A 27,032-nucleotide genomic window follows, 5' to 3' on the forward strand; every position below is an offset into this window, starting at 1 on the left:
CAACCCAACCCACCCATTTGACAACCATAATTCACATAGTTTAAATTCAATCAATCGTACCTTTTCGATGGCGGTGAAATTAGCTTCCTGGGTTGCAAATTTCTTGCCATTCGATCATCATTAACAACACGAATTCTCAATTCATTCATCAAATAAGCCAGGATGTTGTAAAATCTTTCTGGTTCAGTAACGTTACGTCTATCATCAGAGCTGGAAATAATGAAATACTGATTATTTATTCCAAAAATATTCTTGTCTGAATAACGTAACATACAATAATCATAAAATACCACAGCCTCTTTTTCAAGTGGACATAATTTCACTATATCTTTAGTAGCAGTGTCAACACATTTTTTACAAACGTTAGTAGAGATATAGAAACAGCCCGTAGGCTGTTTCTTAACTAGGGTTGTCGCGGCGACGATTAGATGTGGAATTGAAGAATCCGTTTTGATTTGTTCTAGCGTTTGTGGACAGAGTTGAAAGGAGGGTATTAATGTTGTGTTTGTAAATAGAAGAGATGTTATTTGGTGTGCTGAAAGTTAATGATGTGTCACAATCGTAATCAAAAGGGGTTGCAGAGATGAACAAGTAGAGATAAGTGAAGAAAATATTGTAGAAAAAATGAAAGTTTTTGGGAGACATCATGTGTGTAAATCAAAAGCTGTGTTTTTCTAACATTTTTTATGTTTTGAGTTAAGGTTCAAAGAATTGCTGCACTTGAGCGGAGTCTTTCGGAAACAGTATCTCTATCTTTACGAGGTAGCTAAGGTCTGCTTACACTCTATTCTTCCTAAATTCAACTTGTGAAGTTTCAATGGATACGTTGTTGTGGTTGAATACACCTAAACTATTCTATCTTTTTGAGTTTCATACGGGAGTGTGAGTTTCCTACTTAAACCATCACCTAATAATTAGTGAAACACACCTCGACTAATATCTGAATATATGATGATGCGTGTATTACACTCTCTCTTTTCAACAACATACCCAGTGCATTCCCACAAAGTAAGATCTGAGGAGGATAAAGTATATACAGTTTATACCACTACCTCATAAAATAGATACATTATTTTAGATAGACCCTCGGCTCAGATATTACACTCTTTTATTTAAGAATAAAGTCAAGTGTCACTCCATGTGGAAAAACAACTCTACCATGACAAAGTTAAATAACTTGTTAAAGTTTAAAAAATCATCGCCGTATAAATTATTCTCCTATGTGATATGTGACATCTTCTTCTCCACCTTCTAAGTCGTGATTTCGTTCAGTATCTCCGACTTGAAAGGAGAGAGTTTAAAATCTTAACTGGTTTACTTTATCTTAAATTAAAAAGCACTATTTAAATTAATTACTTTTTAATAAAAGTAGATTCAACACGAAAAAGTAATTTGCAACACTAATTACTTGTTAGCAACACCAAGTTTCAATGGCTCCAAAGACAGTTTACAAGTCAATGAAATCACTAGTGCTAGAACCCTTGAAGGATACGTTATGTTTGACTATTGTGGAATAAAACACAATTTTACCCTTTTTAAATTACTAGTAAAATATACGTGTTTTGCACGTGTGTATGAAGATAATAATAAGTGTATATAAAAGAATAAATTTCTATCATTTATATTGAATAATATACTTGATCCTGCCTTTAAAAATTTTGTTTTTATGAATCGGGTCCATTTAAAGTCACGTAAGGTTAAAATCTTGATAAAGAAAGGCTTATCCTTCAAAAGATCTCCAATTTCTCTCTTTTCATATTGCTCACGTCAAGGCACGTAAAATCACATTCCATTTCATGCATCTTTTCATTCAAGACAAATAATTATAAATTATAAAATAAAGATATGGACAAAAAATTTTAAAAAAAATACCATATTGAAATATCAATTATTTAATATTATACTTTGAAAAAAAAAATATACTTTAGAGTCTTGATGACGATACTAAAATGTAAAATGAGTAATTCAAATTATCTCTGATGGAAGAATGAAATCGGTTATAAATTTGATTTACTAACGCATGAAATCTCTAACTACCATTATGCTTTATATTCTAGTCAACTAAAGACTTTCTTTAATATTTGTTTGGCACTATGATTTGTTTGCTATTATGAGAAATCACAATTTTCACTTTATTTTTTTTAAATGTAAGCATCATTTTGACAAAAGAGCACTAACATGAATTACGCCTTAATAAGAAGTAGAATTAATATGAATAAAAAATAAAATTTAGAATAGAAAAAATATACCTTAAATTCACTTGTAATCAATACCTTGTAATTGATACGAAGTTTCATCCGTATGTTTCACATAAATCTTTTTTCAGCTGCATAAACATATTAAAGAATCAATCAATATTGATTTATTTACGAAGACAAATACAAATAATAAAAGTTTATGAAAAAATCATCTTAAAAGTTAAAGGATCTTCAACTTTGTTAAGCCTAATTTAAAGCAACAATAAAAAAAGAGGAACTTATTTGAAGGTAAATTTAAACAAACAAGAACTTATTTGAAGGTAAATTTAAACAAACACACAAAAAAAGGCATCAAATATAGAAGCTTAAAACCCAGACGAACTTATTTGCAATCAAAAGAAAACATTGAAAAAGGTAAAAAAATAAAATTTAACGTGATTCTTTACATATATTATTTTAGGACTGGTAATTTATTTTCATATATTTTAGGATTCATAAATATTTTAGGATTCAAATATTTTATGTAGTTTAGAATTCTTAATCTTTCCATATATTTATTTTATCGGGGTTTTCCATATATTTTACGAGTGCTTGATTTAATGAAGTAATAATTGAAGAAAATAGGTGAAAATACAATTTTATCTATTACAGAGTGTTTTAATAAAGGGCAAAAAGTTCGAATCACTTTTCTAAGAGTATTCATACTTTTAATATATTATAGATATAGATTATAGATTATAGATATAGATTGTAGATATAGATATAGATTATAAATTATAGATTATGAATTATAGATTATACATTATAAATTATAAATTATAGATTACAGATATAGATATAAATGCAGTACGTTTTAACAAATTATTAAACTTCAAGCCATTTTGAATATATGATGATACGTATAATTAAAGAAAATGACACGCTATATGTAAATTCGTAATGGACGCTTAAAAAACACACACAAAAGAGATCAAAATTTCAAGCAAAAAGGTCTATTCTAGGATGAGACATATCATTAATGAATTGGTAATTGAGGTTAATATTTACATAAAATTACATAAACATACACCTTAACTCATCATATTTACACGAATCCCTAATCTTACAAAGTAATTACAAAAATTTCAACTAATTATGTATCTTCATTAAATGTATCAAGAAGTTAATTATACATCTCAACAGAACTAAAATAGACAAAAAAAATATCGAAAACTAATTACGTAACTTTTACAAGGAAAATATATATTCGTTGGATGTATTATGTATCTAAACAGACCCAAAATCGAAAAAAACATATTGAATGCTAATTATGTATCCTTACAAAAGAAATAATGTATCTCATTGGATGTATCAAGAGCTAATTATGTATCTCGACAAGACCCAAAATCAAAATTTCATTAATTATGTAAAATATCAAATTTTTCTATAATCAAGCTTCAAACTGTCGAAATTTATGTTGTTTGCCATAATATTTAAGCCGTTAAAAATAACAGCAAAGAAGGACCAAAAGGTTGATGTCGAGTTGAGGGATAATTTTGTACCAATTCGCATAGTTGAGGGATAATTTAGGCCCTTTTCCGTAAAACCGATTCACAAATTTTAGACTACAGAACTACTCAGCCAACTCTTTATCTATGTTTAATCTTACTGATTTTTATGTATCAAAACATATATAAATTCAATCATTCAGTTTTTACTGATACAATGTTAGAGACAATATAAGACCTAAAAATACTATATACAAACAAGGGTAACCAAATATGCATCCATAGAATGGAAATAAAGGTTAAGAGCAAATGCAGCTATTTTGTTTCTCCAATATCAACCTCACCCCCTGAACAAAACTTATGTAGGTTTATATAATAAACCAAAACATAAATCTGTCAAATTTATCAAGTTGTATCTTGTAAATATCCAACACAATGATCTCTACCAGATTTTAGTGTTCACTGTTTGATTAGGGCTAACGTATATTAAACAAAATGTACAGGCAAATCACATTCATGTTCTCCTAGCCCGAGACTGAAAGAGAATGTATCTCGTCCTCAGGATGTCATATTTGAACCCCGGCAAAGTTCATAACCTGAAAATGAGAAAGAAATCCAGTAAATTAAGAGAATATACAACATAGTAAATGAGCAGAAGAAGTGTGAAAAGGGCCCGACCACAAGGGTCCATCATAGTCGGTCCCTTCCCCGGATCCTGCTTATAGCGGGAATTTTAGTGCACCGGGCTGCCTTTTTTTTTTTTTCTTATCCTACATTGAATTGAATGCAGGATAAGGAACAAACAAAAACTGTAGGATCCCTAGTGTTACACGAAAATGAATCAATTGGACAAGTTAATTAGCTTTGCCATATCCGCAGTTAGTTACGGGCTGTTGAATTAGTTAGAAGCAGTTAGCAAATTAGATTCACTCTTATTTCTTATAAAAGGCATTGTATCTACAAATTCAATCATCAATTGAACAATAATACAGTTTTCCTAATTGAATTCTATTTTCATCTTTTTCCCGAATCCACCTCCATAGTTGATTATTCGAGTTTTCTCCATAAAGACTCCTATCCAGCTGCTAAAACCCCAGATTCCTCTGTGAATCCCTGCATTTTGGCTATCATTGGTATCAGAGCCATCCTTTCCTTGGAATTACGATGACAAAGGCAGCAAGATCTTCAGAGAATACCGTCAGCCCCCAAAAGTGCTTTCCTTCTCGCACGAAAGAAAAAAGATGTTTAGCTTTTTTGTCTGCCTCCTTTACCTATCAAAGATTCTGTTAACATTGTAGATGGCACTCTCTTACCTCTTTCACTCGAAAGCACTCCCGGGGGAGAGTGGGTTTTTTCTGGACTTTAGGTCATCTTGTGACCTCTACTTTGATTTATGCGATTTATGCCGCATGTAAGGCGTAAAAATGCTTCTGAAGTGGTTGAATTAAGAGAAATGATGCAGAAATTGATTTCAGAAATTGGTGTTCTTAATGGTGCAGTGGAGAAATTGAAGAAATTGAATCAAACGGTGATGGAATTAAAAGAACAACTAGAAGGGAATCAAAGGATATTACTCCTACCGGAGATGAGATTGAAACTTCAGGGGAAAGACTGTCGAGAGAGAGACAATTGGTGGAAGAGCCCAGAAACAAGAATCCTTTGGGTTACCAACAAGGTATAGCTCGTCACTCTAAACTAGATTTTCTGGAGAGGATGTGAGTTCTTGGTTATTTAGAGTGGAGCAGTTTTTCGAGTTTGAGGAAATTGCCGTGGATCAAAAAGTAGGACTGACAGCAATACGCTTGGAAGGTGAAGCTATTCAGTGGCATCAATCCTTCATGAGGTATAGACAATACATTCAACCTACATCTTGGAATGAATATGTAGTAGCTTTGGTGGAAAGATTTGGAGCAGGTTCCCCAAAGAAGCTAGTTAGTTTTCAACCCTATAATCCTTCTCATTTCTATCCACAAGAAACTTCTATTAAGAACACATCATATACTTGCAAGGTTCTCGATGAAATGACTAAAAGAGATTTACATGTAGATTCTCTGGATAGTAGTACTATTGACATAAACAAGGAAATAGAAGAAATTGAAGACTTGTTTCTTGATGTGTTCTATAGAGATACTGAGAGTGATGTAGATGCTTTAGAAGATTGGTTTCTCAATAAGGCACCTTCTATGGAAGATAAGAGCAATAAAGGGGATTTTAGAGGTTTTGTTCTCGATGTTCTTTTCATAGAAAATGAGAACAAAGTGTTTGCAACTTCTTTAAACAGTGAAGAAGTTAACTCTAACGAAGATAAGTTGGTGAAAACAAGAAACAAGAAGGATATGGAAGCTGGAGCAGTCGAACTCTTCATGCATTTCCAGTTATATTTCGGCTAATTAAAAAGAGAAGCATAATGGAGTTAGTGCAAACCAATGGGAATTGGGTAAGTTTTTTGATAATAAAGACCAACAAGAATTCTTTGATCTCAAATATGGTTGTATTAGGTTCCAGGGGTTGAAAAACACAATCAACAGTAGAACTTGTGGTGTTTGTTCAAGAGCTGCTTGGAAAGAAGTGCTCATGGCAGGATCGTTCTGATACAATTATTTCCGCGATCATGACTTCGTGCGACTTATGGTTTGACTTTAAGCGTGATACGATAATTTGGGGCAAAATTTGCCCATGTGTAGGAGCTGAGAAATTGCTCTTTCTAATAATAGATGAAAGACCAATATTAATTGCATGGGATGTGATTGGAAACAAGAAAGTAATGATGTTGAGGATGAGAATGTATGACCATATGATGTACCTTGTAAACTGTCACATTGCTACACACTTAGGAGTCATCAATTATCAATTCTCTAGTTACCATTTCACTTTTGAGAACACCGGTGATCTCGACGGGAAGGGATGCACTCAGTTTCCACTTTTACAGTTTTCTGCGCCTTCACTTGGAAAGATGAGTTCGACATCTTTTGAGCAGAATATGGAGAACGGAGGGAGGCAGTTGTTTATGTTATTCCAGTCTCTTGGTCCTTCATTCAGTAAGAAGGGTCCGACAGTAGAAGGAGCTGCATCTTCTGGGTGGAATGGACAACCTTTTGCAGTCATCAAAAGTTTGGGACAGACACAAAAATATGGTGAAAATGGTTTTAACTTTGGTCAAGCAGGAGATGAAATGACCCGTGTCATTTGAAAATTAATCAAGGATAAGCTCATCTTGCCCTTTGTGGAGTTGGATATAAAATACTTCGTTCTTGGCCTTCATCACCGTGATGCCACAGATGATAAGGTTACAATTGAAAGCGCTAAGGCTACTTTGAAGTATAATGTAGCAATAAAGTGTGCAACCATCACTCCAGATGAAGCTCGTATGAAGGAGTTTAACTTGAAGCATATGTGGAAGAGACCATATGGGACAAATAGGAATATTCTAAATGGTACGGTATTCAGGGAACCAATCCTCTGCAAAAACATCCCTCGACTTGTCCCAGGTTTGGTCAAAACCGATATGCATAGGCAGACATGCTTTTGGTGATCAATATAGAGCTACTGATACAGTAATTCAAGGAGCTGGAAAACTCAAATTAGTATTTGTACCAGAAGGGACGGATCAAAAGATCGAGTTCGAGGTTTGCAACTTCACTGGTGCTGGTGGAGTAGCTCTATCCATGTACAACACGGATGAGTCTATTCGCTCTTTCGCTCTTTCGCTGAAGCTTCTATGAACATGGCTTACCAAAAGAAATGGCCACTCTATCTTAGAACAAAGAATACCATCCTTGAGAAATACGATGGAAGATTCAAGGACATATTCCAGGAAGTTTATGAGTCAAACTGGAAGTTGAAGTTCGAAGAAGCTGGGATCTGATGACTACTTCTGATGGCAAGTCCCCATTGCTCAGATCCAAAAGTTATACTGCAAAGAAGGACGGTTAAGAAAGGGAATAGAACTGTGGCTCAAGTTTTGCCCAAAGGGACAGGATTGTCGGCTGGTGCTGCAACTTGGGAGTACCTTATTGTTCTTCAAGCAAGATTTTCTGGTCTTGATCCTTGAGGTCAAGGATCTCTTTGCAACAGGGAGTACTGTTACACGAAAATGAATCAACTGGACAAGTTAATTAGCTTTGCCATATCAGCAGTTAGTTACGGGCTGTTGAATTAGTTAGAAGCAGTTGGCAAATTAGATTCACTCTCATTTCTTATAAAAGGCATTGTATCTACAAATTCAATCATCAATTGAACAATAATGCAGTTTTCCTAATTGAATTCTATTTTCATCTTCTTCCCGAATCCACCCCCATAGCTGATTACTCGAGTTTTCTCCGTAAAGACTCTTGTCCAGCTGCTAAAACCTCGGATTCCTCTGTGAATCCCTGCATTTTGGCTATCACCTAGTTATCCAAAAAATAATGTAAAACTAGTCTAATCTTGTTGTGGTGATAGGGGTCTGACTATATTGCCCGGGCTCTTAAAAGATGCCTCCAAGTGCTTGTCGCTTCCTCCAAAACTTGAGCATTTTTGAAGGATCTGACAGAGGTATGACAGAGTGGCAGCAGTTTTGGAAAGTCCGAGCAACACAGGGTCCAGGGAGGTGAGGCTATCTGGATATTTTTGTAGAGATAGATGCACTAATAAGAGAAAATTTAAGTGTACTAGTTGTTCACAAGAAAAGGAGCTAACTAACAAAAACAATATGGTTCTCTACAATTATGACTAGGGACGCCATTCGGACTTGACACTATGTAGCTTCTAAGACGCCATTCCAACTTAAGTTCCCAGACATGAGGTAAAATTCAGACAAATGCTGAAAAAGAAAGACGGAAATGTAGTAGAGCTGTGTTTTTCTCTTTTATGGGATAAGGTAAAGATAATAGACCTGACGGATTGTTTCACATATGAATTGCTAATACATTTTATGTAGGGCAACTTTAGAGCTGCCAAACTAACAATCGGGGCAGTAATTAATTATGCAGCCATTAAAGAAATTTTAAGAAAATTAGAACATTAATATCTGGATTGTCTTGGAATAAGTAGTTGCAATAGAAAACAAAATCAGGTCTTATTGGTTTCAGGACAACTATTTGGGTTGTTTTTTAGAAAACAAGATGAATTTTCAAACAAAACAAAATTATGATCTGTTTTGAGAAGGACAATATTGCGAAACTTCTAAAATCAAATGGGGATTGATTCAGTTAATTGGTCTCCATTTGTAAGTATCACCAGAGTTTATTTGTTTTCTTTTTCGTATTAACAAATTTTCGTTCAAATAAGAGAAGCTTATGATTATGTGTCTTTGACCTTCTATTCAGCGGAGACACAATGATGACGACCTCATTTTAACATCACCAAAAGTAATAACGAAACAGCATTTTACAGGCTATAAACAAGGAACTGCAAAACAAAGTCACGGAAGGAAAAAGAAAACCCCTTAACAGGAGAAATGACTTACATTCAAAGATGAAATGCTGAGGACAGACGCCAGGTAAATGCTTAAATAGAAGACTTAATTCTGAGCTGAACTTGCAGCAGGAGCTGTTGATTTCCTATTCAAACCATTTGCTATATGATTACCCATATTACCATGGTCTCTCTGGAGATTGTGTGACGAATTCACTATAATAGTAACTGCTGGAACAGAACCGGCTCTGCTATTTTCTTGAGTTTCAAGGCGTTCCATTAGGTGAGATAGACCAGCAATTCCAGCATTTGCCTCTCTCCCAGCAGAACCAGCATCTGGCATTGAAGAACTTCGAGAAAATAATCTCTCCTTCCACCCTCGTGTATTCTTTGAGATGGATTCTTTATATCTGAAACACAAGACCATATATAACACGCATCAGGCTTAAGATGACCAAAAAACACAATAAGTACAACTGCTTAGAATAAGAAAAAAAAATAATTGAGTAAAGTTGTCCATACTTCATTGACAGAGAACTAAATCGAGATTTCAAGGACTCTGATAATGACTGGAACTCTGATGGTCCAGCTCTCCCTTGGCTTGGTGTCAATGACGAACTAGAAGGGCTTCTAGAAAGATGAAAAAAAACAAAAACAAATGAAAGCTGATTTGAAATCTGCATGTGTTAACCAATCCAACCTATCATAAACCAATTTAAGATAAGCCTAGGTGTATGCATAAAATTGAAAGGATATCGAAAACCATCACTACCTATCACCAATAGATATTCCTTGCGCTGTGGCTGGCGTTAGACCAGAACCAGATGATAAAGCAGAAAGTTGATTACTTTGAACTGATGAAAGATGAGGCATCTGTCGTGGTGATGCACTGCTACGGGAGCTAATGGGAAGAGAGGAATCAACTATTGCGGCTGCAGCAGAATCTGAATTTGATCCAGTAGGAGAAGGTGAAACAGAAGTGGTAGGAGATGAATTATCATGAGTTGGAAACACTAAAAAATGTGGACGTTCGTTGGTGGATGAGCTATTCCTTGAGCCGTCCCTTTGACCCATATGGTGAGCCCTTCCCATTGAAGTAGCAACAGCCAAATGCTGAAGAATGCGCTCTTCAAGTTCAGGATCATCAATATCCACAGGTAACTGCAGTGCAATGAAAGAAGAAATAGAAAGAGGTAAATATAACATGCTAGGTTGTGAAACTTCATAAATTGAATGACAGGTGAAAAATGCTTATCCTTTACGACGGTCACATACATTTTGCAATTCAAAATCTCCTAGCTCAGGAAGGTGAAATAGTGTAGCATTTCTTTCTGCATTAATTCTAAAATTCCTTTCTTGTTCCACAGCCTCAAACAATTCTTGACTGAAAGAGGGAAGTCAACTAAAGTCAAGTAAAGGCTATACCCGATAATCAGAACCATGAAAATTGTGAACAGAAAAAAAAATAAGCCACGCGAACCTCATCTCATCTTTCAGACTTATGGACTGCCAACACATTGGACAATTAGAACTTCTCTGACACCTGTTTTTTTAAAAAAAGAAACTAATTAGACTATTTACTTCAATGTTCGTCATAACTAGTATAGTCCCTAAATCATTTCCTTCTCATTTTCCAGAATAAGCATCCAGACTATAAGCCAATTCCATTAAACAAACCCGCACCCAAAATAAAAAGACCACTTACCTCTTTTACAAAGGTGTCCTAGTGTACAAAGAAATATTTATAACTATAATTGTAAAGCAGAGTGTATCTGTGCATGGAGGTGTCGGTGGGTGGGGGAAAGGGGGTTATGCTGCATCTCTATAGCATCTTGATGCTACTAAAGAGGAAAGTCTCTTTAACAATACCTTTACAAGATATTCATGCTAAAAAATTTCACTGGTTCATAAAATGGTTATGTTCTTTCAAAAATATGAGGCATGAATGTAAAGAAGGAAGGGCCTCTTATGTGGACAAATAAATGCCGTTGAAAAACGATCAAGACAGAGGAACAGTTTTTCTTCGAATTCCTTTGTTTGACATAATTTCAACTAAAAAAGTAGTCATATGTTACATGTCTATAAACAAAATGTTCTTTTTAAAATAACAATAGCATGCCTGTCTAAGTATTACATGTTTGACGGTCATTCATTCTTCCAACTCTTTTATTTTCTGGAATTGGAAACCATAAATAGCAACACCCTTACTTAACTTTACACCATCAATGACATAGAGAGGGGGACTTCTATCATGACAAATTTGTGCTACACAATTTAAACCCCCCCAACAAAAAAGTTCAGTGCTACCCACATGTATTATACACAACAATGCAACAATGTGCCTCACGCATCTGACATGGAAGAATGACGTAAAAGTTCCTTTTACTTTCAATAAGGATTGTGTTTTCAGCTAGCCTTTTCCACTGGGTACCGAATACCTGCTACCTCCCAAAAAAGGCACACACCGAGACTTAGGTAGATGGGAAGAACTCACCTAGATTTTTATTTATTTTTTCTATTGGGATTTGAACCTAATATCCAAGACCTAATTTCATCGAGCAGCAGGTCACTCCCTTGAGTTTGAAGTAACAAGTTCGTAGTTAGCAAAAGTGGCTGTATTTAGAAGAATCTGTCCCCAAAAAGTAGGCAGATTACAAAAGCAACTAACTTGGTACCTAGCACTATCATAAACTCGGATACTCGCTCACTCCCATTTTATTCGTAAACTAGTTATTTCTCATTTTTAAATTATATTTATCATATTACCAGACGATTCTGAAACGAATAGAATAAGATTGTTAGAATGGTCATTCAATTCCTACTAGATACCTCCCAATTTAACAGCTATGATCAAAATCATAATGATTAAATACAAAGAACAAAAAATAACTTATATGTATTGGACAAGCAGAGCATCTAAAAGAATTTCACCAAACATGAAAAACTAGCTTCTACGACACCATTACCTATTATCTATTTACATGGATTAGGAACTACCATTACTAGTCCATCTACTCCTTTTCTATAGTGATAATTTATTTGTACCTAAGGAGGGTAATAATTTTTGAGACACGTAATTTCACAAGATGCATCAGATGTCTTTTATAAACACAACTATCAATTTCATTTATTGGGAAATGATTGTTGTCGTATTATTTTCTCCTTTCCATGCTTCAAAATCCTTTTCTCTTGTTGCCTTTTTTTCTTCTTTTTTGAGCCGGGGGTCTTTCAGGAACAACCTCTCTGCCCCACAAAGGTAGGGGTAAGGTCTTCGTACATCCTATCCTCCCCAAACCCCACTTGTGGGACCACACTGGGTATATTGTTGGCAATGGTTTTAAGGTCTGTCGTCATATTTGACAACTCAAAGAGGTAGCTAATATCTGCCTATATGGTGACAAGTATTGCAAAAGTTCAACATTGACTTCCAAAAAGTCTATCCAATTTTCTATTCAAGTAGGACCACTTGAATAATGAATAATAGTGAACTTTATATTCCTCGTGCTTGTTTCTCCACTCTCGAACCCTTTTGTTTCTTTCTTTTCGTACATCCAAAAAAGCATACATAAGAGCTCGATGTCATGCCTTCCATCGCTCTTTACCCTGTTTGATCTCAATGTTGCTAGCATTTCCTCTAGTGTTTGATAGAACCCAAGTGATGTGGAACTAAGGATACAAAATTTTTCCATCAATTGCAAACTCACAGCAGAGAAGTAAATGATTTATCCCTTTCCCTGTTTTTTGCACATGCAACACCAACTACGCATCCCAGTTTCCTTACCTGGTGAAACTGGATCCCACACAGCACATACGAAGGAAGTAATCTTTGTGGGAGACTTGGTCTTCAATGTATAGCCAACTCTAACTATCTTGTGATCAAGAGAAGTAATGGTAGTTCTTTCTTTTTCTTGCTCATAACGGCGGTATCACGGCCAACGTGCATGCACTTCAACTATTTCGTTTTCTAAAGCAAAACAAAATCCTAAACAGAACTGGTGCAGAAAACTATGTGCTAGAGATATGCCGCATTGAGTGACTACTACTAAAAGATGGTTGGGAAAAAGGAAAAGGAAGGCCAGTGTCACAAGCCAACAACAATACCAACCACCAATAGACTCATGGGCGTCAAGTTCCACCAATCACCTTTCTAAGACCACTTCTATTCTTTTGTCAGATTATCTTCTTCTCACAGGTTCATTGTATACGTGTGTATGTGTACACAATACGCTTCTTCCTTGTTAGTTAGCTTTGAGTTTCATAGTTATTGACATATAATTTGCTCAAATAGGATCTACTTACCCTAACTCATATTGCAACTAGTCAAAGAAACAACTTTTTCACCTGTCTGTTTGCTGTTCAACCTCATATTTTGTTATAAACACCATCCCCGCCCATAAAATGAAAAACAGCAAAGTACACAATAGCAATCTTGTTCAATTGTTCCCTCTCTGGGTCAGTGGACCTTAAATATCCCATTCATATTTTATTTGCTTAAACCAAAATCAGAATAGTAAATTCATCTCAAAAGCAACGAAGGTAGCCAAAGAAAAAAAATTGCAGTTACATACCATTCCAGGACGCACTGGAGATGAAACTCATGCTTGCAGCTAGTTACCTATGGAAGAAAGAAACCAGATATATTAAGCAACAGCAAGTCACTGTGAAAAATAGAGTGGCAAAACATTGTTATGTTAAATATTTAACAATAGTCAAAAGTGTTGTTAGCATTCACCGTGGAAGGATCGCTTTCGCAGAAAGCCTCGAGACAAATGCTGCAAGCATCATCACAGGCATCTTGAATTCCTCCTTCCACAAAAGCCGCAGGTGATGTCATATGACCCTCTGATTTCTTGACCTCATCCATTCCCAAAAACCTTAAAAACCTAATAAAGCCCCACCAAAATGTGCAATTTCAGAGTTCATAACACAATTATCCTCCTCTAAAAGCAAAAAATTACGAGAAACAGACCCCAAACCAGGAAAAAAAAAATAAATTTATAGGTCAATATAGATAACTAACATTTTCTCTCTTTTTTTGATTAAACGCATAATCAAAGCAATGCAAATTTCTTAGTTCTTATTCTCAACGAGATCACCAAATGGGTGTATCACGATATGGGTATTTTAATTCTACGAGTAGACCAAAAAGTGGGAATCTTAGTTGCCCCCCAAAACAAAACATAAATCCCAATAAATATGCAACCTTTACACACAGACAATCTGAATTTTCACGTATTAACAATTACAAAAAAAAAAAAAAGCCCGGTGCACTAAGCTCCCGCGATGCGCAACGTATGAACATTCAGTATTACAAAAATGCCCAAAAAAACATGAAAATTTGCAATTCAAAAGAAAACAGAAAAAGGATTATCCTAACACAATAAGTAGGCAAATAAACTTAAAATCAATCAAAATGGATACAATTTTCATTTCTATGAATCGATAAAACTTTAGACGCGAAAAATCTGAAATTTCAGGTATTTACATTCACTATTATCAAAATGCCATAAAAACACGAAAAATTGCAATTCAAACTATAAAAGAAAACCGGAAAACGGATTATCCGAACACAAGTAAAAGCAACAACAATGTAACATTGTAAATTACGCAGACCTTACCTCTGCCTTGTAAAAACAGAGAGATTGTTCCAGATAGACCCCGGGCTTAAAATAAATAATATCTAAGCAATTTAAAAAAGGGAATACAGAAATTCAAACAATGCCCAAAAATCCAAAAACAAAAATTAATCCAATAAAAATGCAAACTTTACACTCAGACAATCTGAAATTTCACGTAAGTACATTCATTATTATCGAAAAAAAATCAGTTCAAACAAAAAAAAAAACAGAAAGAGGATTATCCGATCACAATTTAAAACAAATAAAACTCAAATTTCAATCAAAATATATAGAATTTCAAGGTGAATTTCTCAATTTAGTATTATAAAAATGCCATAAATACACGAAAAAATTGCAATTCAACCAAAAAATTAATAGCAAATAAACTCAAATTTCGAACAAAATAGATAGAATTTCACATATTTACATTCAATATTGTAAAAATACCTTAAAAACACGATAATTTACAATTAGAAAAAAACAGAAAAATGATAATTGAAAACAATTAAGAGCAAATAAATTCAAATTTCACGGTGCATTCGTCAATTAAGTAGAAAATTACCTAGGTTCAGGAAAGGAAGAGAAATTATTTGCTGTTGTCCCTTTCTAAGGAACCTTTATTAATTTTATTTACAAGATGAAGAGGGGAATATAGTTGCAATGGATGTCATGTTTAGCTTTTAACCACCATTAAAAATAAAATTTTACAAAAAATAATATGATCTTATACACAGTTTATGCACACCTCGATTATATTTCATAAGGTATTGAATAAATTTAGAAAAAATTATATAAATATATATATCTTAACTTATTATATTTATGCAAATTTCTATCGTTACAAAGTAATTAAAAAAATCTCGACTAATTGTGTATCTTTGTTGGATGTATCGCGAGTTAATTATATATATCGACAGACCCAAATCAAAAAAAAATTATCGAAAGTTAATTATATATTTTTACAAAGGAAAGAATATATCGTCGTTACATGTATTATGTATCTCGATAGAATCAAAATCGAAAAAATATATTGGGAGTTGATTATGTATCTTACAAAGAAAAAAAATATTTTTATTGGATATATCGGGAGCTAATTATATATATCGACAAATCCAAAAATGAATTTTTTAGTAATTATATAAAATGTCAAAAATTTCTGTAATTAAGATTCAAACTGTTGGGACTTATGTTATGTAGATCAATGTAGATATTAGACACTTTATTCACTAAGGCTTCATATGATTGGGAACAAGTTTTTTTGAGGTATTATCTTTGAATTAGCTATTTCGGAATAAGTTATCTCACTATGTATACTTATTTTATCACTATAATATCAATGATGAAATAATCAATTCTTAGACTAACTAATATCTATATTTTATAACTCACACTAAGCCACTCTTAACTAATTTTATCTATCATAGGATTTGAAAACTGTGTCCACAAGTATACGTAGTGCGTAACTATCCAATTAACATAGGTTGGGTACTTCTATTTATCAAAACTTAACGAATAAAAGAAATCATTTAGCACTAACTAAATGCATTTTCTTGATGGAAAAAAAAACGTTTTTTGATAAATGCTTAATTTCTTTTAACGAAAATTCTATTATATGAAAGGGAAGGTGGATAGTAAGAATTGAGCAACAATAAATCAAATAAGTTACCTTTGTAAAGGGAAAGAGAAGAATGAACTTACACCTATTATACGAAAAGTTATCATTGATGTCCTATTTAACATTTATAAATCTTGCCAAAAAAAATTATTTATAATGAATTTCTATTTAACTTTCAGTGTCATTAAAGAAAGGTCTGACATAATGACTATATTTTAAAAAAAAAAAAATATTGAAACGTATAGTATTATTTTTTTCCTCACCAATTGAAACATATATTAGTTGATTACTTAAAGTTTTGGTTAACTAATCTGATGATTAGTACCCTATGATAGTTAGTTACGTGCTAGGGTCGTGTTATCTGATAATCAGTTCTATAACTACTCAAATGATTTTGTATATTTTTGAAGGGCAATACATTAAATAATTTATTTTTGGTCCACAATACATAAGGTAGGAGTGTGCAAAAATCGAACCGATCAATAAAACGAACCAATAAAAATGTTATTAATGTTATAAAACAATAAAGAATAAAGAAGAAGAGTTGAGAGAATAGAAAGAGTAATTGTTATTTTTATTGAAAGATCTCTTGATGGGGTGAATTACAATGAGGAAAAACCCCTTTATTTATAGGGAAAAACTAGTCTTGAGTTTGTAATTTTTTCATAAATAGACATACACAATATATGGTAAAGCAGGTATTCACTATATATGGTAAAGTAGACATTCCCTATATATGGTACATTTATAACATTCTTCCTTGAATGTCTAATTGATAGATAATACGCATATATGTTGTCTCATTAAAAACCTTACAAGGAAAACCTAGTGGGATAAAACCTCGTAAGGGAAAAGAGTACAACGCGTATCAACTTCCCCTTATGAGAACATCCTTGAACCTTTGCATTTCGATCTTGTGCACCATCTTCTTGAAAGTTGCAGTTAGAAGAGACTTGGTGAATAGATCAGCTACATTGTCACTTAAGCGAATCTGTTGCACATTAATATCATCATTCTTTTGGAGCTCATGTGTATAGAAGAGTTTTGGCGAAATGTGCTTCGTTCTATATCCTTTTATGAATCCTCCCTTAAGTTGTGCTATGCATGCTGCATTATCTTCATATAAAATCGTGGGTACTTTGTCACATTTCAAGCCACATTTTTCTCGAATGAGATGTATTATGGACCTCAACCACACACACTCTCGGCTTGTTTCATGAATAACTATAATCTCTGCTTGATTCAATGAAGTGGCTACACTAGATTGCTTTGTTGATCTCCAAGGTATGCCAGTACCCCCACATATGAACACATAGTCTATTTGAGACCGAGCTTTATGTTGGTCGGATAAGTACCCAGCATCAGCATAACTAACAAGATCGGAACTACAATTTTTAGAACAAAATAAGCCCATATCGATAGTCCCTTTTAGATACCGTAATATGTATTTGATCCCATTCTAATGTCTCCTAGTAAGAGCAGAACTATACCTTGCCAACAAATTAACTGAAAAGGCTATATCAGGCCTTGTAGTATTTGCAAGATACATTAGTGCACCAATTGCACTAAGATATGGTATTTCAGGACCAAGGAGTTCCTCATTCTTTTCTTGAGGTCAGAATGGATTCTTATTCACATCATGTGATCGAACAACCATCAGAGTACTTAATGGATGTGCTCCATCCATATAGAATCGTTTCAACACCTTTTCTGTGTAGGCAAATTGATGGACAAAGATACCGTTTGTCAAATGCTCAATTTGCAAACCAAGACATAACTTTCTCTTTTTGAGATCTTTCATCTCAAATTCTTTCTTTAGGTAATAAATTGCCTTTTGAAGCTCTATTGGCGTTCCAATAAGGTTTATGTCATCAACATAGACAGCAAGTATAATAAACTCCGACGTTGTTTTCTTTATGAAAACACATGGGCAAATTTCATCATTCGTATAACCTTCTTTAGATAAATACTCACTAAGACGGTTATACCACATGCATCCAGATTGCTTCAAACCATACAATGATCTTTGCAATCTAATGGAATACATTTTCTGAGGCTTTGAACTATATGCTTTCGGCATTTTAAATCCTTTGATAATCTTCATGTATATCTCATTATTAAGTGATCCATATAGATAGGTTGTTATTACATCCATCAAATGTATTCAAGTCTCTCATGGATAGTAAAACTAATAAGATAACGCAATGTTATTGCGTCCATAACTGGTGAATATGTCTCATCATAATCGACACTAGGCCATCGTGAAAATCCTTGTGCAACAAGGCGTGCTTTATATCTTTGTATTTTATTTTTCTCATTTCTTTTTCGCACAAAGACCAATTTATAGCCAACGGGCTTAACACCATTAGATGTTTGAGTTATAGGTCCAAAAACTTCACGTTTGGCAAGTGAATTCAATTTAGATTGAATTGTTTCTTGCCATTTTGGCTAGTCATTTCTTTGTCGACATTCTGTGATAGATCGAGGTTCAAGATCATCACTGTCTTGCATGATTTTCGTTGCAACATTATATGCAAAGACATAATCCATTATTATTTCAGATCGATTCAAATTAGTTTCAACATCACTTGAATTTATGGATATTTCATCATTTTCTTGAGTCTCGAACTTATTGATTCCTTCAGGGATATCAACATTGTTCAAATCTTGAACTTCCATATGTAGATCTTTCGTAGTGTCATCTTGACCATTTTTTTATTTTTCTAGGATTTTGATCCTTAGAATCTAATGGTTTATCACGCTTCAAGCGTGCTTTAGATTCATTAGCTATGACACTAGTAGATGGTCCTTTAGGAACATCAATTCGAATTGAGACATTCTCTGTAGGAATATGTGATTTGGTGATCCTTTTCAGATCAGTAAATGCATCCGGCATTTGATTTGTAATTTTTTGCAGATGAATAATCTTTTGTACTTCTTGCTCACAAATAGAAGCACGTGGATCAAGATGAGATAATGATGGATTTTTTCACAAAATTTCTCTTTTGATATCACTATCTTCTCCCCCTAATTTTGAGAAAAGTATCTCATCAAACCGACAATCTGCAAATCGAGTAGTGAACATATCTCCCATTAATGGTTCAAGATAGTGAATAATGGAGGGTGATTCAAACCCAACATAAATTCCTAACCTTCTTTGGGGGACCATCTTGGTGTAGTTTGGTGGTGCTATAGGGATATATACACCACATCCAAAAGTTCTCAAGTGAGATATATTAGGCTCTTGACCCAAAACTAATTGCAGCAGAGAAAATTTATGATAATTTATTGGTCTAAGACGAATAAGTATTGCAGCATACAAAATTGCATGACCCCAAACAGAAGTGGGAAACTTAGTTTTCATCAATAATGGTCTTGCTATCAACTGCAGACGTTTAATTAATGACTCAGCAAGGCTATTTTGAGTGTGAACATAGGGTACAAGATGTTCCACTCTTATCCCAATCGATAAGCAATAGTCATTTGTCACGCCCCAATTCCTATTAAGGCGGACTGGCACCCGTTGCCGGTAAGGCTCGGGAGAACCAACCTGTAGCGATACATTACCTATGAACATTATAAGTTACTTTCATACTAAACATGCCCTCAAAAGATAAATAGGACTAGCAAGCCAAAAGATATTATATGACTAGGCCGTTGGAGCCACAATGTCTACGGTACGATACATGACCATACTATACTTTACGTAGTCTACAAAGCCTCTAGACAAGAAACGTTATCTTATAAGGGTCGGGACAGGCCCCGCCTCATGATAAGATACTATACAATGTAAAAAGATATGATAGGACTCAAAGCCCCGAAGCAACCTGGAGCTCAGTGACTGCGGTTGATATCCTGTACTCTTACTAGGGAGGTGAATTAGCTTCTATACCTGCAGCATGGAATGCAGGTCCCCCAAGAGGGACGTCAGTACGAAATAATGTACTGAATATGTAAGGCAACGTGTACTATATATGAGATAAAAACTCAAATGAAACCATGTACTGCTGTGGGGTAAAAGACCACCTTTATGAATATTGTGGAGTCATGTATCTTATAACAATTATGTTACTTTACTCTTATTACTTGAATAATCTGTGCACAGCATGTAATACAAATGACCAGCTGATCAGTGGTAATTCTATATCAGGATCGACCCATGCTAGGCTTTCCTTTCACCCCTGGGATACCCCCTGTAATACTGGGATTGACCCATGCTAGGTGATTCTTTCACCCCTGGGATACCACCCAACAGAAGCAACTGTATACATATATCTTCTTATTACTTTTGAGATGAATCTTTGGTGGTCGTAACATTTGAGCTATAAGACTATAAGCATGACAAATGACAAGTATGTGTCCATGTAACATCATATCATAATGAAAAGAGTGGGTTGTACAATTAGTGAAACATGTAGGACATAAACAACGTATGAACTTTATTTAGCTAAAAAGAAGACTCATATGTCACGGTACCCAATGTATGTATGCAGCAGTGACAATGCTCGAATCTGGACACACAAGTACATGTTAAAGAGTGGAGTGGTTATGTCAAAGTTTGTAAAGATCTCTATGTGCCAATGAAGACTTTGGATTCCATGCCAAATAATAAGAGATCGAATAGCCTTACATACCTCGACATATCAACTTGTTTTTACGTCGAAATGACTTCTTTTCTTCCAACTATTTATCTACAATATCATGTTTTAAAGCTATTATTAACAGCTAATCGATGCATCTGGACAGCCCAATCTCACAAGACACAACACTTTGGCAACAAACGTATAACCATCAACTCAATGGTGTTATTCCGACTTTCTCAATTCTAACTGTATTCAACCAGCATAGATTATCATATACATGATGTATACAGCCTATATTAGTTCTATAACATGCTGGCAGCAGTCCATAACTACAACACATAACCATTTTACAAAACGCTCAACTAAGAAGCACAACATCTCGTCTTCTCCCTACATTTCGTCGTTAACAATTCATACTTGTCCCAACTTTGAACCAGATGCTCCCAACATATATATACATCAAATAAACCTTAACATAGTCACAAAATAGCTCAAAACGTAGGGGAAACGTGAAACAACATCCCCCTCAACAAAACAGTCCAATACCAGTTTGGAAGCACATAAGATCATATAAGGATACTTGTTTCCAAAGAACTAGCAAAACAGTCCAGCAACCTTGGCAACCATATACACACTATAACATGTTAATAACCTCAACTTTACATCATATTAAAGTGAAAAATCAGGGTAAAAATCGTTCCAAAGCCAAGAAAACCAAACAACAACTTTCAGGACACAAGCTGTCCAGAAATTCCTGCGCAGTGAACCAGCCAACTTATCTTGTTTTCCATGGAAAATTCATATCAAGTATATGGTTATTTTTACATACCTTAACTCCCAAGGTGTAGGTCTAATTCAAGAACTCAAAAAGTAGCCTTTGGTTGCCTTCCAAGATGAAGAAATACCAAGAGAAACTTAGAGAGAAATTCTGAAATTTTTTGGTCTTTTCTTTGGTTAACCTAGAGCTCGGTTTTGGTCCCTTTTTAAGGAGACTTTAGACCGACTTTCTCCTAATATTTGTAGCTGATTAACTCAAGTTGGTCAATGACTAATTTTCCCCTTTCACTTGGGCCTTTTGGATCTCTAAATCAATGGGCTTTAGTGGCCCATTTCCTTACTCTTTCTTGCACTTTGTTTGGGCTCAATTTTGTTAGTAGTGAATGAATGTAGTTGGGCCTATTATATAAAAATCTTGGGCTGAACATCTTGGCCCAATATAATGTTAAACCATTGTCTTTAATAGCCTCCCTAACTTGGGCTTCGTTTGTCACAAGACTTGAAAAGTTTCGGCGTTAAGCCTTGTCTTCGTTCCCCTTTCTTTTTACTAACGTCTAGACTTCAAGTGAGTTCACTTATGAATGAATTCTTCTCCCTCATGTATATATAATTTTGAAGCTAAGCACACAGGTGACTCACCTGCTAGCTCCCTAAGTTCCATAAGCATGTCAATGTTTTTTTTTTTCTTCCGTTGAAGGCCACAGTCTCTAAATAGACTTCCATATAGTGCCCCAATCTAACACTTGAACACTTGACAAATTTTGGTAGTAATTAAATCAAGTCGTATGTCATTTTATGTGAATATTACTAGTACATGTAAAATGTGGGGTGTTACATCATTAAATGCCTGAGATAAAAATTCTGCAGCATTATTAAGGCGAATAGACTTAATTTAATTATTAGGAAACTGTGCCCGTAATCGTATTATTTGTGCCAATAATTTTTCAAATGCCAAGTTGCGAGATGACAAAAGGCACACATGAAACCATCTAGAAGAAGCATCTATTAGGACCATGAAATATCTAAACGACTCACTTGGTGGGTGAATTCGTCCACAAATGTCCCCATGTATGCGTTCCAAGAACGTGGGGGACTGAATCCCAAATTTTATTGGCGATGGTCTCAGAATCAGCTTGTCTTGATAACAAGCATTACATGAAAATTCACCATTCGAAAGAACCTTTAAGTTCTTTAATGGGTGCCCATTTGAATTTTCTATGATTTGTCTCATCATTATTGATCCAGGATGTCCCAGGCGATCATGCCAAAGTACGAAAGTATTGGAATCAATAAACTTTCGGTTTACTATAGAATATGCCTCAATTGCACATATCTTTGTCCAACACAGGCCAGAAGATAAAGCAGGGAACTTTTCTATAACACATGTCTGGCTAGAGACATTCTTGGTGATACCAAGATATTCAAGATTAATCTCATCACATGTCTTGATATGATAACCATTTTCACGGATATCTTTAAAACTCATAAGTTTCTCCGAGACTTAGGAGAAAACATAACATTATTTATGACGAGTTTAGTTCCCTAGGGCATGATTATAATGACTTTTCCGAAGCCTTCAATCAAATTAGCACTACCACAAATTATAGTAACGTTAATCTTGCCCATGTTTAGATGAGAGAAATATTTCTCGTCTTTGAATATCGTATGTGTAGTGCCAGAATCAATCAAACATATATCTTCACAATTTGACAGCTTACTTTAAAAATTATTCATATCTTCAAATAAAATGACATACACCAAATAAAATATATATTAAATTTTTGTACAAAGTGAAAGATTATACTATAAAAAATTATAATATGCAATAATGAGCACAACAGAAGTTCGTGATAATGTATTGTATGAGTTAGCAGCAAATGTTGATCTTGTATTGCATAAATAACGATATAAAAATGTTTCTTACATAACTTGTCAATATTATTGTCTAACAAAACATTAATACTACTACATATAATATACGTCTGAAGGGCTATTGTGCAGTAATAATACTCTTATGATTGTTACTCATATTTCAGATAGAGTTATGTGGTGCGTTGGTTAAAACATTTTTTTTTAATTTAATAATGATGAAATTGAAATTTCATTCACTTCAATAATAAATTACAATAATATAACTGAATTAATCAATACGAATTAAAAAAACTAATACTCATGCAAACAACTACTTTTACATGATTTTTATTCTCTAAATCTTATCAACAACAATAAAAAAAAAATTAAAAAGCATTCATTCTTCCATGTTTACGGAACCATCACCAATTAAGTGATCAATCTTTCCTTCAGGGTGCTCGAAAAAATCTATTACATCCAAGCTTGTGATGTCAACAACATTTTTAGAGAGAAAGTTAGCCTCGGGATTTCTCTCTTTCTTCTTTAATGATGCTTGATGAAGATCAACCAAGTGCTTGAGAGCACGACAATCACGTGAATAATATTCTTTTCCACCACATCGGAAACAAGTAATTGCTTCATGTTTCTCATTTTTTTTCTTTTTGTTCGAGAAATGATTAACACCCGGAAAAGGATTTCTTTCTTGGTCATCATGACCACAACCACGTCCATGACCACATTCACGACCAGGACCGCGACCTTTTCCACGCCTAGCATGGTGAGCGTGCACATCATTCACTTCAGGAAATGGTGCAGATCCAGTTGGTCGGTTCTCGTGATTTTTCATTAACAAATCATTATTTTGTTTAGCCATGAGAAGATGAGAACTTAGTTCAGTATACTTCTTGAAACCTTTTTCTCGATATTTCTATTGTAATGACACATTCGAGGCATGAAAAGTGGAGAGCGTCTTTTTCATCATATCATTATCATTGACCGTTTCTCCACGTGGTTTTAATTGAGAAGAAATTCTGAACATGACAGTATTGTATTCATGGACAGACTTATAGTCTTGAAATATTAGATGCTCCACTCATATCGTGCTTTCGGGAGGATGACCATCTTTAAGTGGTCAAATCTTTCTTTTAGGCTATTCCACAATACAAGTGGATCCTTAGTAGTAAGATACTCAATTTTCAGAACTTTGTCAAGATGATGACGCAAGAAAATCATAGCCTTAGCACGAATTTGACTAGATGTTGTATTTTCATTCTTTATGGCGTCTCCAAGACCCATAGCATCTAGCATCTAGGTGGATTTCAGCATCCAACACCCATGAAATATAGTTCTTGTCCGAACTTTGAAGGGCAACGAACTCACACTTTGTAAGATTGTTAGCCATAAAAAAAAAAAGAAAAATAATAATACCTTAGTCTTAGCCTTCAAATTTGCGACAGTAGAGTCTCGTGCTGATAACGTGACATAAAACAATAAAGAATAAAGAAAAGAAAAGTAGAGAGAATAGAGAGAGTAATTGTTATTTCTCTTAAAGGATCTCTTTATGGGGTGAATTACAATGAGGGAAAACCCCTTTATTTATAGGGGAAAACTAGCCTTGGGGTTTGTAATTTTTCCATAAATAGACATACACAATATATGGTAAAATAGACATTCACTATATATGATACGTTTATAACAATTGGTTTATTGTGTTAACGATTTTTTAATTGGGTTATTGATTCGGTTTGGTTTTTTCTTATTGGGTTATGGGTAAACCCATAACCCAATAAGAATATTCCAAATTAAACTTTAAACCTACTCTATATTTCTCTTTCATTTCTATAAACCTATTCAATTTTTCGGAAACCTATTCAAGCTTGAAGATTCTTGTAAAATAAAACACATCATGTAGGATTTTTGCTCCAACTAAGATTTCGTTTCTTTTCTTGTTAGTTGCTACTATTTCTATTTTTTGCATATTTTCTTATCGGTTAAACCTAAAACCAAACCGTTAAGGACTAAAAAACGATCAACCAAAAATCGATAAAAAATATTTTATTGGTTTGATTATTGGTTTAACATTTCTAAAATCGATAATCAATAAACCAAACCAATAATACATAAAATCGAACCGAATCGATCGCTGCACACCCTTACAATACATTAAATAATTGATTTACCTTATCATATAAAAAAAAAATTGAACCAAAAATAATTGTCTAGGTTGGCAAATAAGATTTACTCTAGTGATAGAACATCATTAGTAATATCAATCGATAGATTGATGGTTCAAATTTCGTAAAAAGTAAGTGAAATACAGTTAAAATCTTTATTTGACGTAACGTTGTCATGAGTTTGTACAATCCTTTTCGGTATGCAAAAAAATATTATCTCATATTCAATTGGTTAAATATTTTGGAAGACGTCTTTTTCGAGTAAAACAAACTCTTTAAAGATGAGAAAATGACTTCATACTGAAAGCAGGGAAAACAGGTTCCGCTAGTAACATTCTACATTGAATATGCAACTTGTATCCTCTCCATGATTTCACATCCCTACCTCCGTACCCCACCTCTTGTAATATTTGTTCTAAATTATGCAAACATACTTTTAGAATAACATTTTTTATTTATTTAAAGAAGACAAAAATAAATAAGAAATTCACTTATTCTCCTAAAAGGTATTTTTTCAAAAAAATATTTTCTTTCGTACCAAACACACCATCAGGGGATACGCAAAATTGAATTATCCTAGACTTATACTCTTATAGTCCTGCATCTATTATTCCTAGATTATATAAAATGTGAAATAAAATAATTCAAGTTTGAATAAGATAAGATGAATATCTTAAGATTAATATCATGTTTGATTAACGATACAAATTAATCTTGAAATAAACTTTTACTATCAATCAAACTAGGAGTGTGCATCGATCGGTTCGGTTCGATTTTATATACTATTGGTTCAGTTTATCGATTTTTTGTTTTTAAATATGTTAAACCAATAACCAAACCAATAAGATATTTTTTATCGATTTTCGGTTTATCGATTTATAGTCCTTAACGGTTCAGTTTTTGATTTAATCAATAAGAAAATACTCATAAAATAGAAATAGTAGTAACCAACATGAAAAAAAAATGAATCTTAGTTGCCATCAAAAATCCTATATGATGTGTTTTAATTTACAAGAATCTTCAAGTTTGAACTAAATGTTGTTAGGAGAAATTAAAAATTTGTATAATTGAAATAATATGTTTGTTAATTTGTAGAAATTAAAGAGAAATATATAATAAGTCATATATATATATGGGTTATCGGTTTACATAATAACCAATAAGAAAAAATCGAACCGAACCAATAACCCAATAATTTTTTTTTATAAAACCATTAAAAAATCGTTAGCCCAATAAACCAATAATATTTTTATCGATTCAATTTATCGGTCGGTTCGATTTTTGCACACCCCTAAATCAAACATAACATAATTTTAATACTAAACTTAATTTGAG

At 33.8% G+C, this 27,032-nt stretch overlaps 1 protein-coding gene and 1 pseudogene across 2 annotated transcripts; one reads left to right on the top strand and one right to left on the bottom strand.

Annotated features, from left to right (window-relative positions):
• Positions 1–3,949: 3,949 nt before the first annotated feature.
• On the bottom strand, positions 3,950–15,393 carry LOC107854562 (E3 ubiquitin-protein ligase RHF2A). 2 transcript variants are annotated; one of them, XM_016699572.2, is made up of 9 exons: positions 15,260–15,393; positions 13,812–13,962; positions 13,648–13,694; positions 10,560–10,622; positions 10,355–10,463; positions 9,852–10,240; positions 9,602–9,709; positions 9,132–9,489; positions 3,950–4,281 (listed from the first exon to the last, which is right to left on the bottom strand). In XM_016699572.2, the coding sequence occupies exons 2-8, from the start codon at positions 13,941–13,943 to the stop codon at positions 9,186–9,188; spliced, it is 1,152 nt and encodes a 383-aa protein (XP_016555058.1). In that variant the 5' UTR covers positions 13,944–13,962; positions 15,260–15,393; the 3' UTR covers positions 3,950–4,281; positions 9,132–9,185. The 2 variants fall into 2 exon arrangements, with proteins under 2 accessions (XP_016555058.1, XP_047253308.1); XM_047397352.1 differs by lacking the exon at positions 15,260–15,393 and adding an exon at positions 14,698–14,832.
• On the top strand, positions 6,374–7,550 carry LOC107854560 (annotated as a pseudogene).
• Positions 15,394–27,032: the final 11,639 nt, after the last annotated feature.

The sequence above is a fragment of the Capsicum annuum genome, chromosome 10 (assembly GCF_002878395.1).
Source record: "Capsicum annuum cultivar UCD-10X-F1 chromosome 10, UCD10Xv1.1, whole genome shotgun sequence".
In the NCBI taxonomy this organism is placed as follows: Eukaryota; Viridiplantae; Streptophyta; class Magnoliopsida; order Solanales; family Solanaceae; genus Capsicum; species Capsicum annuum.